Source organism: Hyperolius riggenbachi, chromosome 5, assembly GCF_040937935.1.
Source record: "Hyperolius riggenbachi isolate aHypRig1 chromosome 5, aHypRig1.pri, whole genome shotgun sequence".
Lineage (NCBI taxonomy): Eukaryota > Metazoa > Chordata > Amphibia > Anura > Hyperoliidae > Hyperolius > Hyperolius riggenbachi.
In genome coordinates, this window is record NC_090650.1 from 52,922,144 (window position 1) to 52,941,207 (window position 19,064).

General features: G+C 43.3%; 1 protein-coding gene across 1 annotated transcript in view; it reads left to right on the top strand.

Annotated features, from left to right (window-relative positions):
• Positions 1-17,755, top strand: part of ARHGAP12 (Rho GTPase activating protein 12) — a 207,735-nt gene extending 189,980 nt beyond the window's left edge. The window contains exons 17-20 of the mRNA XM_068235694.1: positions 3,352-3,429; positions 5,462-5,596; positions 8,082-8,184; positions 11,964-17,755. Of these exons, the coding sequence (XP_068091795.1) occupies positions 3,352-3,429; positions 5,462-5,596; positions 8,082-8,184; positions 11,964-12,138 (491 nt within the window). The 3' untranslated portion in view covers positions 12,139-17,755. The remainder of the gene's footprint in view (positions 1-3,351; positions 3,430-5,461; positions 5,597-8,081; positions 8,185-11,963) is intronic.
• The last annotated feature ends 1,309 nt before the right edge of the window (positions 17,756-19,064 follow it).

Here is a 19,064-nt window from a genome sequence, read left to right on the forward strand (position 1 = left end):
TTTTTGCCCATTATAGTTTGAAATTAAAACATGCTACCGTAATTAAAGCCCATGTATTTTATTTGCCCATTTGTCCTGCTTATTACACCGTATAAATGATGGCCCTATCAGTGTATGGCGCCGATATTTTATTTGGAAATAAAGGTGCATTTTTTCGATTTGCGTCCATCACTATTTACAAGCCCATAATTTAAAAAAATATTAATATACTTCTTTGACATGCATATTTTTTTTTTTATTAAAAAATTTGAGTAATTTTTGGTGTGGGAGGTAAACGGCTAATTTTACATGTAAAATAATGTATTTATTTAATAAAAAATGGATCTGGGTGTAGTTTGACTATTTGGCCACAGGATGGCCACAGTCAAAAAGTCCTGGAAGCAATCTATATCGCTTCCTTTCTGCGGGGGACTGTGATCAATGAATGGGAGCCATAATCCCATTAATTGATCGCTGGGCTAACGGCCAGCAAGTACAGAGAATATTCGTTCAGATAGGCTTAAGTGGTTAATTTTCCATGGAGTGCGAGATCAACTGAGCTAATATGTGAACTGTTAACACTGATAACACACCAAGACACCGAGCAACATTTTTAGGCCACAGGGCATCTCAATAGTACATTAAAAATGCATGCTAACAATGTGGCTCATTACTAAAACAAATTCCATTCTACCTCTTCTTTTTACATTTAAAGTGGATCTGACATAAACTTTTACTCATTGCATAATTGTGTTCCTTTCATATAGTTTATAAGGCATTCCTCAAGCCAAATACTTTTTTTGTTTTGTTTCAATAGTCTAATTCCCTATAAACTAAACAGCCTCGCCCACAGCTTTTTCACAGTGCCTTGGCACTGTAGCAAAGGCTTATGGGAGCTTAGTCTGGGCAGGAGGAAGAAGAGGTTACTAGCCAGTGATTGCAGAGGGGAGGAGAAGAGGGGACTGAATTTACACACAGGCAAGCTGATAGCATCTCCAGCCCTCAGCCTGTGACAAACAGAACATAGCTGCCCTCATTAACTCACAGGCATAAATAATCATAAACTGTTGAAGCTGTTGGCAGCTAGATATCTAAACTTTAGATAAGATATATATAGACAAGTTAATTGTTATAGTTAGATCTTCATCTCGGATCCGCTTTAAATGTTTATTAGAGGCTTTATTTGCCCTACTTCCTCAGCCTGATTTCCACAGACCGCTGGGCGGTCTTTAGCCGACAGTATGCGCATGTGTACGCGCTGTCGGCGGACTGATAAGGCTGCTCAGCGGATCGTTCAGAAACCGCCTCATCAGTCCGCCTACAGCGCGTATACACGTGCATACTGTCGGCTAAAGACCGCCCAGCCGCCGTTGCATTTAATAGTGCGTGTGTACGCACCTAAAGAGCAGGCAGATAAGGATTGCTGTAATTAGCAGTAGCAATGAGCAAACAAAAGCTTTCATCAGGGGGGGTTGTATGGAGCTAGAACACTACTTCAAACAGTTTAGAGAAGTCATACTTGATTACATTCACACCTTCCCCTAGATAAATAAGGAGAGATGGAAAATGGCAGCCCCTACAGCTATTAGTAACCAGGAGCTGCTTGAATACTTTTAAAACTAACAGGTTTCAAATACAAAGTATTTTGGTTTTCTTTGGTTGTTTGTTTTTTGTAAGTTTACAGCCTGAGGTTTAATATGTATTTTAGTTCTTTAAATTAAAAATGAAACTGAAAGAGTAACTGTTAAGCATACAATCAAAAATCAGTTCTCTATTTTTATATGGTAAACAATAAGGGTGCTAGCCAGGCAATCCAAAAGTTAAAAAATCTCCTAATTTTCTTCTCAATATAATATAGTCCTTTACCAGGTTCCCTAGTTCCTATTTGGTACATTTGGTACATCTGCCACGAAAGAGAATTTGCAGTGCATGCTGGTTGGTTTGTTTGTTTTTTTCCTCCCCTGTTCTCCTCATACATAACTAATGCAGTCTGATTGGCTGAAGTTTCTTTCACTCCCGGTTTCCCCTCCCACATCACTGTTCCTCTCTTATTGGCTAATATTTCTTGTGCTGAGAAGCTGAGAAATCCAATCCATACAGATAAACCAGGTCTGCAAAGTCACACAATGATTTGTGAGAATGCACGCAGCTGCTGAGCTGTGTGGGAGTGTCTGAAGACTGAGAGGGGGACATACATACACAATAAGACAGAAAAGAGGAAACAGAGTAAGGGATGAAATGACATCAGGATTGGCTTCAGACACAGGGATTCTAAGATGGAAACTGACAAACAGAATTCTCTTTATTTACTATATAAAACTCACTGAAATGAAAATGTGGACAGTGGGACAGGGGACGGAAAAAAAAACAATCAGCATGCACTGCAACTTTTCTTTTGCGGCAGATGTACCAAATAAGAGCCAGGGAGCCTGGTAAATGATATTCTATTGAGAAGAAAAATTTTTACTTTTGGATTGCCTTGTTAGCATCTTTGTTTACCATATAAAATCGAGAATTGATTTTATGCCAAACAGTTACTCTATAAAGGGAACCAGAGACGAGGGTTAGCTTAAAGCGGAACTGTAAATACAATTTAAGCACAGTGTTCCACTTACCTGGGGCTTCTGCAAGCCCCCAGCAGCCGCCCTGCTCCGCGCCGGTTCTGCCTGAGCCGCTGTTCTCCCGCCGCCAGCTTCGTTCCGTTCCTAGACTTCAAAGTCGACGCCAGCGCAGCCCTGCCAAGGATACGCGTGGCCAGAGCCGGGCAGGCGCAGTGGCCTGGCGGCGAAACCGAAACTAGCTGCGGCGGGAGAACGCCGGCTCGGGCAGGACCGGCGCGGGACAGAACGGCTGCTGGGGGCTCAGGGAAGCCCCAGGTAAGTGAAACGGTGTGCTTAAATTGTATTTACTGTTCCGCTTTAAAAATGGTAAAAGATGTCATACATACCTGGGGCTTCCTTTAGCTCCATAATCCTGGATCGCTCCCACGCTGCCGTCCTCCGCTGCCTGTATTTGTGTGCAGGGGCTCCCTCCGGATTTGTGCACCTGCGTAGTACGGAGGGAGCACACTGCGCTTGCGTCGACTGGCCGAAAGTACGGGACCCGATACCGGCGGACAGACGGCGGCGTGGGAGCGATCCAGGCTTATGGAGCTGGAGGAAGGCTCAGGTATGTATAAATCTATTTGTTTTTCAGCTCTCGTTCTCTTTAAGAAGAATCATATGGTACAGGGTACAGCTTTGATAAACCCTTGTTTTTGCACTTAGTATGTAAACTATATCTGGACATTTCTGGCATTCTCTTAGCAGTGTCCGTTTCTGTAGTAAACGTATATCTTCATAATTAACATTATGCTTGAACTTCTGCTTTCAGGACTGACAGTAGATGGTTTGTATAGAGTCAGCGGGAACCTTGCTGTCATACAGAGGCTCCGATTTGCAGTAACACATGGTATGTTTTTCACACCATAATTACCTGTTCAGGACTCTTGAGTCTCTATTAATAGATCTGTAGACTGTCACTTCAATTATACTGAACTTTTTTTTTTTTTTTTAAACCAGAGTGGCATTTACCTATAGCCACAGGTGGTTTTTATTTATTTTTACTTGTTTCTTATCTAGCTATTGAGAGAAGTTTGGTTTGCACATTTTGTATCATTTGCAGTTAATTAATAGATGCTGCTGTTGTTAATTGTGTGAATGGAACAAGTTGCTGATGTATTCTACAAGCATTCTCAGTACAGTTTTTTTTTATTTTTTTTATCGGATTGTTGAGAACGCGATCACCCACCTGATCTCCAAGTACAATGCAATATATACTGAATGCAGATTGTCGCTAGTCGGCTGTTTACCTTTCAGTTGCCACTCAGCGCTGCTCCCCCACCTCCTCTATAGTGCGGCTCCCCGCCTGTGTGTGTCCCTTGCCGCCTCCGTAAGCTAAGGGGAGGGAAGGGACACACACAGGCCGGGAGCCGCGATATAGAGGTGACAGGGGAGCGGCTAATTACAGAACGCCCACAATCAGCGGCAATCGCGGCAGTGAGATCACTGCTATATAGTTATAATTGCGCTAGCGCTTCAGTGATTAGTGGGAATCGCCCGCTAATCGCCCTAGTGAGAACGGACCCACACAATGTCAAAGGGAAACAAACACTTCATATTCAGGAGGGAGGGGCTAGAGGAAGGAGCTGGCTGGCAGTTGGCACATGCCAACCAGCATATGGAGGTGCACTCTACCAGACAGCAGAAAAATTACATCTGAAAAGTGTAAAAAAAAAAAGCTTTTCTTACTTTATATTCTTTACTAAATACAACAGATGTATCATGTTTTATGCAATTGGTATTACATTTTTAATTCCGGTCCACTTTTTAAAGAGGAATTTCAGCCTAAACAAACATACTGTCATTGAGTTACATTAGTTATATTAATTAAAATAGATAGGTAATATAATCTCTTATCCACCCTGTTTTAAAAGAACAGGCAAATGGTTGTGATTTCATGGGGCAGCCATCTTTCTGGTTGAAAGGAGGTGATGGAGCATGAGACACTGTTCCACCTGTCCTGTGTCCTGATCACCCCTCCCAGCTGCTAGGCAACGAGAACATCATCAGAAATCCCAGCATGCTTTGCACAACATCAGGGGGAAAATGCCTGGGCAGATTTCTTTGATGGGGCGGAACTTGGCTCCTGTGCCGCTAAAAATGAGGCTTGGGTAAGAAAAACAAAGTTCTGATGCTGTGAAACTGTTAAACACCAAGCCTTTTCAGTGCTGCTGAGTAGATTTTTAGTCTGGAGGTTCACTTTAAGGCAATGGTGCAAACACCTGATGATGTGCCTCACATTGGCATTGTAGAAGAGTGATGTCATCTGTAACAGCACAAACATGCATGTGGCATATACCACCAGACAGAAGATATTAATTAACTCTAATAAACCCTCCCCCCCCAACAACCATTGTGGGGGCGTACCCCTGACCTCTCCCCTCCCTGATTAACCCAGACCTCCTCCCCTACCTATACAATCTTTCCTAACCCTAGATGTTAAATATATCTTCCCCCTACCCACCCCATAACACTTACATGCCTAAATGAATGCCCTACCCCTTACTTCTATGACTAGCACATATCTACCTTCCTTAATTCTTGTGTTCAGGTGATTTGGGTTTTGGCCCTCTACCGGTTACAGTTGGCGCTTAATTGATTCATTCACTGTAATCGATCACTGGCATTTATCTACACAGTAGCCAAATGCAATACCCAAATCAATTGCTTCGCCATGGATTCATCACAAAAGCAAGCCGTTCATTATAGTCTTACTGGGGCACCTCAGAGGTTATTTTATGGCCATTCCCTGAGCTAGGTCTTAACTAGTAGGACTTGTAGTGAGATCTGGTACAATTGAGGTCTTTCCTAACGTAAGCATCCGTCACCGATTCCTAATTGTCAATCAGCAATGTTTTTGATTCTTCCTCTCTGTTTTCCAGATGAGAAACTGGACTTGAATGACAGTAAATGGGAAGACATTCATGTCATTACGGGTGCACTGAAGATGTTCTTCAGAGAACTGCCAGAACCACTCTTTACCTTCAACTACTTCAATGACTTTGTGAATGCTATCAGTGAGTTCAGAAATAAATGTCTTCTTAAGGGTCCTTAAATTCCAGGTCCATGAGTAGCCTAACACGCTGCACTCCCAACCTGTTACACATTTTAACTACTGTGGTCCCAAACTCCAGAGTCAGCTGACAAAACTGAGTTGACCCCCTCCCCCCGAATGAGACTCGATCCCTTGGTGAACAGTTTGTGGGGATGATGCATCACTTGCCTACAGGATAAGAAGGCAACACATAATGCGTGGATTAAGCAGGTGTCTAATGCACATCTGTGTTCATTATCGGTAATCTGGTGCCCGATCGATGAGTTAGGTGCCGAACTAGACTAGTAGCCATTCAGCTACAACAGAGGAATTAATGGTTGCAGATGATCAGCTACTGGCCACGGGGAGGGATATTCAAGTAGTAAGGATGGGTGCCGGGTAGTGCATAGGAAAATGTTGGTATTCTAAATTATCAATATATTTTTTTTTACTAGCAGCACCTCCCAGGCACCCATCTCATGCGATGGCGCTGCAATCCGTACTTACAGTGCATCCAATGGAGAGGGAGGTGCACTGAGAGCAATGCTCTTAGCTTGCACGTGGCACTCTGGATCTCCCAGTGACCTATCAGAGCTGCCATACACATGCTAGATTCTCAGCAGAGACGGACCGGCCTGACCTCTTAGGCAAGGAACAATCTAATATCAGTAGGAATCTTGAAATCATGCAAAAGTTTATTCACCTTTAAAGTTGTTGTATTTGTTTAAAGTTCTATTTATCTGCATGCATAAAAGACAGCATATTGCTTTTCTTCTGGGCACTATGCACTTTCTCCTACCCATTAGTCAGCAGAACTGGTTGTGCTGTAAATTCTTGAAATGCTTTGATGTCTCTCTGCTAGCAGAAAATGTAGAAACTGAAAGGAGAACTTCTCTGTTATTGAGTGACTCTGCCCCCTAGTGACAAGTGACCATAAATACACATTACAACAGTACTAATTATTAGCAAGGAAATGTAACAAAACATAAATAAAAAAAAAGTGCTAAAATAGATTGGCCTGGAGCACTTGTAAGCCCCTAAATAAATTGGCTGCTAAAGGGCAACACTGTACATGTAGGAGAAAAAGTGTCCCAAATGGAAGCCTCCTCTATTGGAGAAGACTGGAGAAACCTCTGGAGGATATAAGAGGTAAGTATCAAACTTTTTCGTTTGCAAACCTCACAGGTTTGCATAACCACTTGCGTACTAGCAGTCTCAGGTACCTTAAAATGAACTTGAGATTACTCAAAATGAAGAATTCATGCATACCTAGGGCTTACTTCAGCCCCCTTCAGCCTGATCAGTCCCTTGCCGCCGTACTCCGCCTTCTCGATCCTCTGTCTTCTGGATCATTTGTAAGGGCTCCCGTAAGTTCAGCCGGTCGGTGCTTACTGAGCAGGCATGGCCTGGGCGCGCACACCCCCCATTTTGTTACCGTGGCTGGGAGTGTTCTGCACCTGTACAGTACTACTGGGCAGACACAGAATGCTTCCACCTACGGGACCCTGCACTGATTGTCTGAACTTACGGAGGATCCAGATGGTGGCGAGGGAACGTTCAGGCCGAATGGGTCTGGAGGAAGCCCCAGGTATATATAATTTTTTTTCTTTCACGTGATCTCAGGTACACTTTAAGAACCAGAGACTGCTGGTACCAGGAAACGGAGCTTATCGAAGGATCGGCACATGGACCGACCGCCTTCCCATAGCCACATGCCCCTCATAGCGATGGCAGAGCTCCGTGAGCCAGTCAGGATCCGATTTTATTGGCTCCTGATCCTGGCATCATTCAGAGCCAATGGCATTGGCTCACAGTGATCCCCGGGTCAGGAGCCGATGAAGTCTCCAGCCTCTTTCCACCGATACGTCCAGCAGCGCAGCTCTGCTCCCAGCCGCCGACCCTGGGTCTCTGCCAGTGCAGAGAAAGACCTCGAGGTCGTGCTCTACTGTGCCTACGCTCAATGTCAATTAAGTCCACGTTGTCCGGAGTGTACTGTGCAGGCGCAGTAGGTGTTCCCTGCGGTGGCAAGGGGCTGGAGGAAGCACCTGGTAAGTAGATCGGGGGGGGGGGAGGGGGGGGGCTGGGGCTTATTTTGGCTGATGCTTCCTTTAAGTCGTTAAATTATATTTTGCTGCTGTTAAATTGTATATTTTTGCACGCAAAGGCTCATGATGTCCGGAAACACAACCAGGAATTGTTTTTATTTCTATTGTTGGAAATGTTTCTAAGATTCTCTTTACTTTAATTATATAGCACAGATATGATATTTTGTAGTTCTTTCATGTTGAAACCTATGTATATGAAATTTGCTTTTTTTTTTTTTTTTTTTTTTTAAGAAAAAAAAACACTTGTTGTGGCAACGTTGTAGTGTGGCCACCTGAGGGCACTGCATGACAAAGCATTGCATGTTACTGCCTTAGACCTTCATATCAGCTGACATAATTCACAGCAAATGACTTCTCTTCTAGAACAAGAGCCTAAGCAGCGTGTTCAAGCTGTCAGAGATTTAATTAAGCAGTTGCCAAAGCCCAACCAAGACACAATGCAGGCGCTCTTCAAGCATCTTAAACAGTGAGTTGAAATCAGTGAATATATGGAAATATTTGTCATTGGAAATGCTTTGATTGCTTGTTGTAAGTGGCATTAATGCTGATCCTAGCAGCTTTCCTGCTCGGAAACTGAAAAGCAAGGTACCGCAGCGCGTTCAGCCATGTTTTGATTGGCGCTTCAGAATTTAAATGAGTTGGTTTAAGCTTTGTACTGTAATGTTGTTGTTGCATGGATGCTGTGTGTGTAGATGCAACTAACCCAACACTGACCGAAGCAAATAGCAATTGGGATAAGTGAATATAAATCGTGTATAGAAGCAAAAGTGATGTTCACAATACTTCATTTCATTGGCATAATGTGCTTGGAAATGCAGTACAGCTCACCTCCTCTGAATTCAACTGCTGGATGGGACAGTTGGGCGTGGCCATGTGTCAAAGAAGAAGAACAAATAGATGGCTGAGGTCTGCATTTTCCAGCATTCTACAGAGTTAAGTTGCCTGTTAAACAAATTCAATTTTAATTGGCTAATTTTACCACCTCCCTGTAGTATGAGAGTTTACCTACACAATCTGTTCACAGTATTCAAAGTCTGTTGAACCTCATACTACATGGAGGCGGTGAAATTGGCCAGTCATTGCTCAATCAAAATTGAAGGTGTGTACCAGGTTTATCTTCCGTTCCCTACTCAGTGTGTAAAAAAAATAATTTAACACTCGGATCATTAATTAAAACAGCAGTGAGAATATTTGTAAGGGCCAGTGCACACCAGAAAGCGCTAGCTCAATTTTTTAATGCGATTCTAGGCATGTGCCTAGCAATTTTCTAATCATGCCTAGCGATTTGTGTAGCGGTTTTTATTTTTTGTTACAGTAGAGCTGTAACTAAACAGCTTCTGTAACAAAAAAAACGCTTGGAAAATTGCTCTGATCTAGCACTTTTCAGAGCAATTTTCCACTTTCCTATACTTAACATTGAGGCTGAGTCGCCTCAGAAATCAGCAGAAATGCTGCAGGACCCACGTTTGTGTTTGGGAAAAAAATCACATCGTCTGGTGTGCTCCATCCTATTAAAATACATTAGCTAAGCACTTTTTAAAGTGCTAGTGTTTTTAAAAGCGCTTAGAAGCACTCTGTGTGCACCAGCCCCAAAACAGGTAGAGACGGCAATTCCTAGAAAGCAGCAATCACTTCTGAAACCGCTCCAGTGAGACCCAGGCCTGAAACATTCACGCCTTTGGGGAAGATGGTCCAATACTCACTGTGTTTATCTAACCCCCCCCCCCCCCCAAAAAAAAAAAAAACAATAAGAAATAGACTCTTTACATGCAAAGTGAGATATTTTAAGCATTTTATATATTTTAAAGAGACACTGAAGCGGAAAAAAAAAATGATATAGTGAATTGGTTGTGTACTATGAATAATTACTAGAAGATTGGCAGCAAAGAAAATATTCTCATACTTTTATTTTCAGGTATATAGTGTTTTTTCTAACATTGCATCACTCTATAATATGTGCAGATTACACAACACTCAGCATTCAAAATGAGTCTTTCAGAGCAGTCTGTGAAGTAATGACCTCTCCTCTAGCAGAGGAAAAGTAAATAGTCCAGGAACAGTTGAGATAATAAAAGTCAGATAACAGCCCTCTCCACGACTAACTTAGGGCTGGTTCAGATGGACGTTTGGAGGCGTTTGGATGCGGTCGCGTTTTTTCTTCCCCTAGGGGGACATTAGCCGTCGCGGTTAACCTCCCCTGAAAGCTACATGTAGCTTCCAGGGGCTCCTTGAACGCCAGAGAAAATCGGGACCCAAACGCCGCGTTTGTGTAAACGCGCTTGAAAGCTCGGTACAAACGCTCCCATTCACTTGAATGGGAGCGTTTAACACCAAGCCCTGAACGCTGGCTGTAAACGCTCTGCAAACGTCCGTCTGAACCAGCCCTTAGTCGGAGAGCTTAATGGCTTGTTTGCATAAAGATAACAACTGGAGTTTCTCAACTCTTCCTGTACTGGAAACAATTAAGGTAGCCATACACTGGTCGATTTGCCATTAGATCGACCAGCTGACAGATCCCTATCTGATCGAATCTGATCAGAGAGGGATCGTATGGCTGCCTTTACTGCAAACAGATTGTGAATCGATTTCAGCCTGAAACCGATCACAATCTGTTGAGCTGCTCCTGCCGCCTGTGCCCCCTCCCCTATACATTACCTGACGCTGGCTCCCGGGCGTCTTCTCCGCGCTGCACCGCACCGCTCTGTTCTTGCTCCATCCCGGCGCTTCCTGTGTCACTCCGTGACCAGGAAGTTCAAATAGAGCGCCCTCTATTTGAACTTCCTGGTCACTGCAGTGACACAGGAAGCACCGGGATGGAGCCGGAACAGAGCGGTGCAGCGCGGAGAAGACGCCCGGGAGCCAGCGTCAGGTAATGTATACCTGATCGGATCGGCCGCCGCTATCGACGCGCACCCTACCCGCGGGCGATCGAGGGTAATTTCCCGCACGGCGCGATCGACGGACCGATCCGATTTCGGGAGGAAATCGGATCGGCTGGTGCGTTTAGCGCGAACGATTGGCAGCAGATTCGATCCCACGATCGAATCTGCTGTCGAAACGGCCGCGAATCGGGCCCGTGTATGGCCACCTTTACACTGATGTATCTGATCTTAATGTTTTATTTCTTCGCTGTGCTACACATAGAAATCATAATATCATCATTTTTTTTTTCGCTTCAGTGTCTCTTTAAATATGGCTTATGAGAACCCCAAAATCTCAGACCATTGGAATATTGTGTAAGACTGGGAACACACTAGCCAGAAGCGCTAACATTGCAGAAAACGCACCTAATGCAAGTCAGTGTGCCACGTGAAAAAACGCTAGTTTTAAAAATGCTAGTTTTGTTGCATATTTTTCCAAATGCATCAAAAATGCACATAATGAAAGTCAATGGTGACGCAGAGGTAGTGCGTTTTGCATGCGGTTTTATATGCGTTTTTTGAAAGAAAAAAAAGTTTGATTATATATTTCTGCTTCCTGTTAACTTCCCAGTGATTTGCATAAAATACATTAAAAGAGTATGCAAAACGCACGCAAAACATGAGGGAAAAAAAGAAAAAACACTAAAAACACACAAACGCATATGCAGCAAAACGCGACCTTTACCGCACTGCCTAGTGTGTCCCCAGCCTCGGTGTTCAATATTCTAGGCTCAGAGTGTCAGACTCTAATCAGCTAAATAATCCAAACCGTCTGCAAAGGGTTCCTATTTCATATATTAGTTTCACCTGTATATCTTCTCTGCACATATTTTATTGTCAGTGGCAAAGTATTCCACTTAAACCAGGGGTGTCAAACTCAAATACAAAGTGGGTCAAAATTGTACACTGGGACCTACCGGTAGTCACAGGCCAAGCTCAATGTCTACTGGCCACCTTCCTCCCTTCTAAAGTTCCCAGGTGTCTGATGGCCATCCTTCAACTACTATACAGTTCCTTGGTGTCTAGTGGTCCTCCCTCCCATATACAGTTTCCTGGTGTCCAGAGGCTCCCACCCTTCCCTAAACAGTTCCCTGGTGTTTATGGCTTTCCCCCTACCTCCCCATATGGCTTCCCTAGTGGTCTAGGGCTTCACCTCCAATATAGCTTCCCTGGTGGTCTAGAGTGGGCCAAACATAATGCAAAGTGGGGAAACCACTTGTGGGCCAAATTTAATGGCTCGGAGGGCCCAATTCGGCCCGCGGGCCGGAGTTTGACATGTATGGCTTAAACTCTCTAACCTTTGTTATCGTTGTTTATTCTCTAGTGTCGTGGAAACTGGAGAGAAGAACAGAATGAACTTTCAGAGTTTAGCCATAGTTTTTGGCCCGACTCTGCTGAAACCAGAAACAGAGACTGGAAATATCGCCATACACACAGTGTACCAGAGTCAAATAGTGGAGCTAATCCTAATGGAATATAATTCTATCTTTGGCCGCTGAACCGCCATCTCATACAACCACTGAACGAACATCTCATCGTGAAGGACACAACCATTACTTATCTCTCTCTTTTTTTTTTTTTTTTTTTCTCTCTATTTTGGACCAAACCACAGAGGAGGGGGGTTACTTTATGCACTTCTATGGAGATTATGGAAAACGCTGGAGTTTAAAATATTTTGGCCTATGATTGACTCTCCCTTGATTTTTAGTTTGACATTATCTCATATTTTGAGGGGGGGGAGTTTCTGGATTCAGATGCTTATTTTTTATTTTTTCCTCTTTCCGTAACAAAACTGCAAGTCTAACATAGACACTGGATTTACTGGAAAATAAAACTACTAATACGCCATAGATATGAACCTTTAATCACTGTCGCTTGCTCTGACGTGTTTGAAGCTGATCTTGTTACTTGCTGATGAACCATTTTGAAATTCAGATTTTTTTCTTTCCTAGTGAATCTGCATCTCGTACGCGTGTTTAGAAGCAGGCCGTGGCTTTTTACGCAGCACGGCGGCCGAAAAATTCTAAATGAGCTCACTTCTGCCTAGGCCAAAGTATATCGCAACCTGCTCTGTCTCTTCTCAAAACTCTGGCTGGAAAATTTTAGTTCCTGTTCTCTTGGCCTTGCGGAGCTGTGTCGTAGTATTATTTAAGCCACCACAATCCTACTTGGAATTTCTTATTTATCAATGCATTTTTTTTTCTCTGACTTTTGATTGTCGTGTGGAAGTCAGGTAAATCATGGTGTTCTAAGACATTTGCTAACCGGAAATCTAGAACCTTACATTGACAGTTGCTGATAACTGTATACTGTGGACATGCTAATTCTGTGGTATTAAACGATTACGCATTATGTACATAGAAGCCAAAGGGCAGCTTAGACTTTGGCTTGCTGTATATATAGAACGCTGTATAGTCTTAAGTTTTTTTTCTTTTTTTATTTCTATATTTCACAACTTTCTATTGCCATGCGGGCTGCTTTTTCTTTTTTTTCTTCTAAAAATGAATACCCTCCTGATTGGAACTATATAGGTACCAAGAGACGGTCTACTTATAAATAATTGTGCTTAAAATGTCTCTGATCAGTTATGCAGTTTACGTGTGTTATTTTACTAATTTAAAGGACAACTGAAGAAAATTAAACTTGTGAGATAATGAATTATATGCATAGTAGGGATAACTAATAGAACATTACCGTAGTAGCAAAGAAAAGTCTTTTTTTATTTACAGTTATATAACTTTATTTATAACATTGCATCGTTCTGTCATATTTGCAGTTTAGAAGCCACACTCTGTCTTTTAAGCTATAAAACAAAGCAGAAGTAGTAATGACCCTTTGAACTTCCCTGCAGTAAAACCTTATCTCAAGCTGTCTCACTGTTTTTTGGCTGTTTAGGCTCTTCAGAAAACAGGACTGAGTTTGACCAAGTTGGCCAAATAGCTCAGAGAAGCTCAATTGTGTAGATAACAACTCGAGTGTTTTAACTGCTATACTGGCAAAAATGAGACTTTTTTTCTTTGCTACTTATGTTCTGTTTCTTAGCTGTACTACGTATACAATTCATTATCTCATAAATGTATTTTTGTTTCAGTTGTCCATTAAGTTCATAACATTTTTATTAAAAACATTTTTATTTGAAGAAAGATGATAAAAGCTATGCAGAGTTACAATCATGACACGTTTTTGTACTAAGACTGTACCTGCAAACATTTCAAGTTACAAGCTACAAAACAGAACAAATCCCATGAAGGCAGGCAAAAAGTAGTAAAATTAAAACATCAGACATGTTGCAACCTTGAAATTAGCCACAATTATAGTATTGTTTACCATTACAGCACAGGCAGGCTTTGTATGAGGTATGTAACATGATTATATGCTGACATCTTCCACGGTGCTTAAAAGAGAACCCAAGGCGTCACAAGGTTTAAAAAGTAAATAGCGGTACTTGACTATGGAGAAGGGAAGCTTCTGGGTCCTCCAGAGTCTACTCACGCTGTCCTCCGTTCTCACAACACTGGCTGGAACCCTCGTTAACACCGGGGCCACACTCCCCTTCTGGCACAAGTGCCTGTATCACGTCTTGCCTGCATGGAGCTGCTCATGCATAGGCACGGCCATACTTGCGCAGGCGCAGTTTGGCTGCGCTCGTGCCTAAAGATGAGCACAGTCCTGATGTGATTACCAACAAGCCCTTTTCGGTAATCTTCTGGGGGTCTGCGCTCGGTGATGGAGTATGGAGTGGGAAGCCTCTATAGCAGGGGTGTCAAACGCAAATACAAAGTGGGCCAAAATTGAACACTAGGACCAAGTCATAGGCCAACCTCAATGTCTAGCAACCACTTCCTTCCCTTATAATGTTCCCTGGTGTCTAATGGCCCCACTCCCCAGAGTGTTCCCTGGTGTTTAATGGCTTTCCTCCCCTATACACTGGGCTCCTCCATCCCCTATATAGTTTCCTAATGTCTAGTGCACCCTCCATCCACTATACAGTTCTCTGGTGTTTAGTGGCCCCCTCCCTCCCCTAAAGAGTATTAAGTAAAGAGGGACGGATTCCGGAACCCCAAAGCAGAGATTCTTTATTCAAGCAAGGTACAGATACAGATGACAACAGGTAAAAACATGCCTGTGTCTCTCCTCTATAGAGTTTCCTGATGTCTAGTGCCTCTTTTCCTGATGTCTAGTGCATCTTCCAGCCACTATACTGTTCTCTGGTGTCTAGTGGCCCCCTTCTTCCCTATAGAGTTTCTTGATGTCTAGTGCATCCCCTCATCCACTATACAGTTCCCTGGTACCTAGTGGCCCCCTCCAAACACTATACTGTTCCCTGGCGTCTAGTGGCCCTCTCCATCCACTATACAATTCCCTGGTGTCTTATGCCTCCTTTTTCCCCTATACAGTTCTCTGGTATCTAATGCCTCCTCCCTCCCCTATACAGTTTTGTGATGTCTTGTGCCCTCTCAATCCACTATACAGGTTCCTGGTATCTAGTGATTCCCCCTCCACTATACAGTTCCCTGGAGTCTAATGCCTTTCCCATCCCTCCCCCATATGGCTTCCCTGGTGGTCTAGAATGGGTCAAACATAATACAAAGTGGTAAAACCACTTGTGGGCAAAATCTGAAGGCTTTGCAGGCCAGCCAGAGTTTTACATGTATGCTCTGTTTACTTTTTCAGCTTTGTGATGCCTAACATACACTAAGAGTTTTATACTGTTGTCATGTCACTAACTGTCCCTCAAAGTAGCTCACAATCTAGTAATATAATCCCTACCATAGCCATAGTGTAATGGTCCTAAGTGAAGGCCAACTTTTTGAGGGGAAGATGTGATCAGTATGTTTTTGGAACCCCTCACAGACACAGGGAGAACATACAGACTCCATGCAGTTAGTGTCCTGGCTGAGCATCAGACCTGGGTCTTAAGCGCTACAAGGCAAGAGTGGTGTCCATTGGACTGCTTCTTTTGCTACTTAGCTTATTGGTATCATTATATGGCTCTATGCTTTAATGGAGGGTAGAATGGTCACTTGCAAACTATGAATATACTTTTCTTAGATTATATTGCTATGACACTGAAAGTGCAATCAATTCGGGTCCATACATCTTTCAGACAATAGTGTCGGCCTATCCACTTTGAAAGTGTGAGTAAGTCCCCCTACCTGTTCTTGTAACCATAATAAGATTTGAGGACCCTTAAAGTTCGAGAGGAAGTGAGAGGGAATTGGGGGAGTTTTTTTTTTAAATTCCAGGAAGTCATACTAAGGGCCCTTTTCCACTAGCAGTCGCTAGCATTCACGCTGAACGCTAGCGACTGCTGAATCGCAAAAGGTAAAAAATTACCGGCGATTTCCCGACGTTTGCGGCCGCGATTTTGCTATGCTATGCACTGCATAGCAAAATCGCGGCAAATATCGCTCCGCGCCGCGATCGCGTTTCAGGCAAAAACGAATCGCGGTAGTGGAAATACCCTACCGCGATTCCTATGTTATTTAGCAAACCCTAGCGATTGTAATATCGCTAGCGGTTTGCGATTCCGCTAGTGGAAAAGGGCCCTAAAGGTCTTGGAAATCACTTATTTACTCAGTTTTTAGGAAACAGGCCTTTCGTCTACAATATGTATAGCCCTCATTATCACCCCTCTTCGTAAAGGACAACTGAAGTGAGCTGAATATGGGGGCTGCCATATTTATTTCTTTTTAAGCAATACCAGTTACCTGGCAACCCTGCTGGTCTGTGTGGCTCCAGTAGTGTTTGAATAACACCAGAAACAAGCATTCAGCTAATCTTGTCAGATCTGGCATTAATGCCAGAAACACCTGATCTGCTGAATGCTTGTCCTATGGCTAAATGTGTAAGAGGCAGAGGATCAGCAGGACAGCCAGGCAACTGGTATTGCTTAAAGTGAAATAAATATGGCAGCCTCCATGTACCTCTCATTCCAGTTTTAAAGGCTGTTACTAGCACTTACAGTTTCATAACACATCCAAGAAGAAATTAGCACACACAGCGGCCAGTTTGCTATCACTATAAGCAGGATGTAACAGCTGTCTGATTCTGTAAACCTGGGAGGTAAAATACATTAAGTATTTTGAATTATTGATTACAGACCCGTTATAAGCACATTTGATTATAAGTATGTAGATGTATTAAGTTGTGTACACATGCAAAATGCCTGTCCCCTGAAGATATCATTTGTTTTAATTTTAAGTTGACTTCTGTTCTTGTACAGGCATGCTGTTTGGCTCCTCTCCTATTGTCTGGAGATTGGAGAACAGGGGAGGAGGGGGGGGTCATTGTCCCTCCCATTGTCTCTCCCAGCAGAAACTAAAATGGCAATGGCCAAGGTTCTTCAGTTCAGTGGACTACTGAATGAGAAGGAACCAATGTTCAGGTGATAGTCACCTGAAGCGATCATGATCAAAATGTATTGTATGTATTTAGTTTATCCAGCATCCTGGTTAAACTACACTTATGCCATTTAGTAGTTCCGAGCTAAACTTAGTGGCAGAAGAGACACTCGCACTGGGCTAGGAAAAGGCAGTCGGGGACACGGCATTGCAAGGGGCTGGGTTTAGTATGAGCAGGATTGGCCTCATCAGGATAAGAAGGTCCTTCCCCATTTCTGCAAAGTGTGAGCCCTATAAAGTGCTATTCCCTGCCATGGTCTGCCTTCCATGAACTGACAGACATCTAAAGTTGTGCTTCATCTCTGAAGTGAACCCCACAGTATAGTTACTGATCAAGCCCACACAGACTGGAACTTCCCACATTCCACCGAACGGGCTTACAAATGGCTGCAAGATATGTTTGCTGGCCGAGGATCTTCATCAGTAGATGCTGGAATAAGATAGGGAAGCGGTTCACTTCATAGAGTTTCATGCACACAGGTGCCCAAAGGAAGAGCTTGGATCAGGGTCAGACGTACAGCCCTCAGTCAACAAGACTTCTAAATGAATCTATAAATCGGGGCATCAGTGAGGTCCAGTCCAGAATTTTGAAGCAACACTAGTGCCTTCCATTGTTGCACAGGAGACCCCAGATCCATTCTGTGCAAGCTCTATAAATATATATATATATATTCAGGACTGTCAGCCATAAAATCATATTCCATTTACCAGCTGCTCTGTGTTTTTTTATGTATTCTGCAACCTGACCCTGCATTGCAAGCATTCCAATATAATTATAAATGTGTCTGCTGTAATAAATATTATCTCAGTCAGCCTGATTCTATTTGATACACTGCTGGGAAGAAGGAAGCTTGTTATGCTCCCTCCCACATTCCTGTTCCTCACGGATTGGCTGAGTGCAGTTCAGTGTGACAGGCTGAGAAGGGGAAAGCTGCTGAAATATGATCTATGCTGGGCTCACATGCGTTTACAAAGCAAGCAATGACGGTGCAGTTTCTGGGAGGAAATGACATCAGGATTGGCTGTGCCAATGGAAAGTGCTTTTCCTAGGATAATATGGCTGTCCCTGCTGCTTTAATGGCCCTAAATAGTCATCTAGTCTTCTTGGCCAGGTTAAAATGGAGACGGTTGGTAAATTGAGTTCTGATAGCATAGATAGCAATGCTTGATGGCATTTTTGTCTCCCAAGTGTGAGTACAAGTGTGATGCACCCGCCGTGCTCACTATATTGTAACTGCCAAAACAGGCTTATTCTAGCAAGCAATGAGGATGATGTGGAAAAGGCAGTAACCAATAGCAACTGTTTAAAATATAAATGCCCATTGGTAGCTGTAAAGTGACTGCACTGTGCACCTCTTGTTGGGTGATCAGTCATCACTGGATGAAGATTGTAATGTTTCAGGACACTTTAGGCTTTAGAAAAAAAAAAAAAAGATCGGTGGCTTTGGGGACTTTGCCACAGCTGATCTCAAAGAAAAATGTCACAGTTGAGGCAGCCATACAGCATGCAATTTTTCATTTTAGGTATTTGGAATTCAATAGATTTTTTTCTTCTTCTTGATTCAATGAACTATTTGCAAAGCAAATCCACGTCATTCCATTTTTTTTCCTACAGTGATCCCGAGGGCTTCTACCTCCTCTCACTGAAGCGAGGAGGCGACCCAGCATCAGGAGGAGGGGGTGGGGTGCACTGTAGCCCCACCTCCTTGCAATGCACCAGTGTCATTTTATAATTACGTGGTGCAGCAGGGTGCTGGAGTGGATCAGCACTTTGATCCAAATAGGGCGGCAATGGTGCCCTTAGTGACTAGCCCAAATGCGCCCATGTAATAAATTACGGGGTGCAGCGCTGGAGGATGAGGCCGGCTGCAATCGAAGTGTCAGACTGTCCGACACTTTGATCTAATGAGGCTGACACTGTGGATTTTATCTAGCAACAGCACCACCTAGCGATAGCCATTTTTCCTATGTCAGACATTGAACCTGAGCTAGAAAAGGCCAATGTCCACCGTAGGATTGGA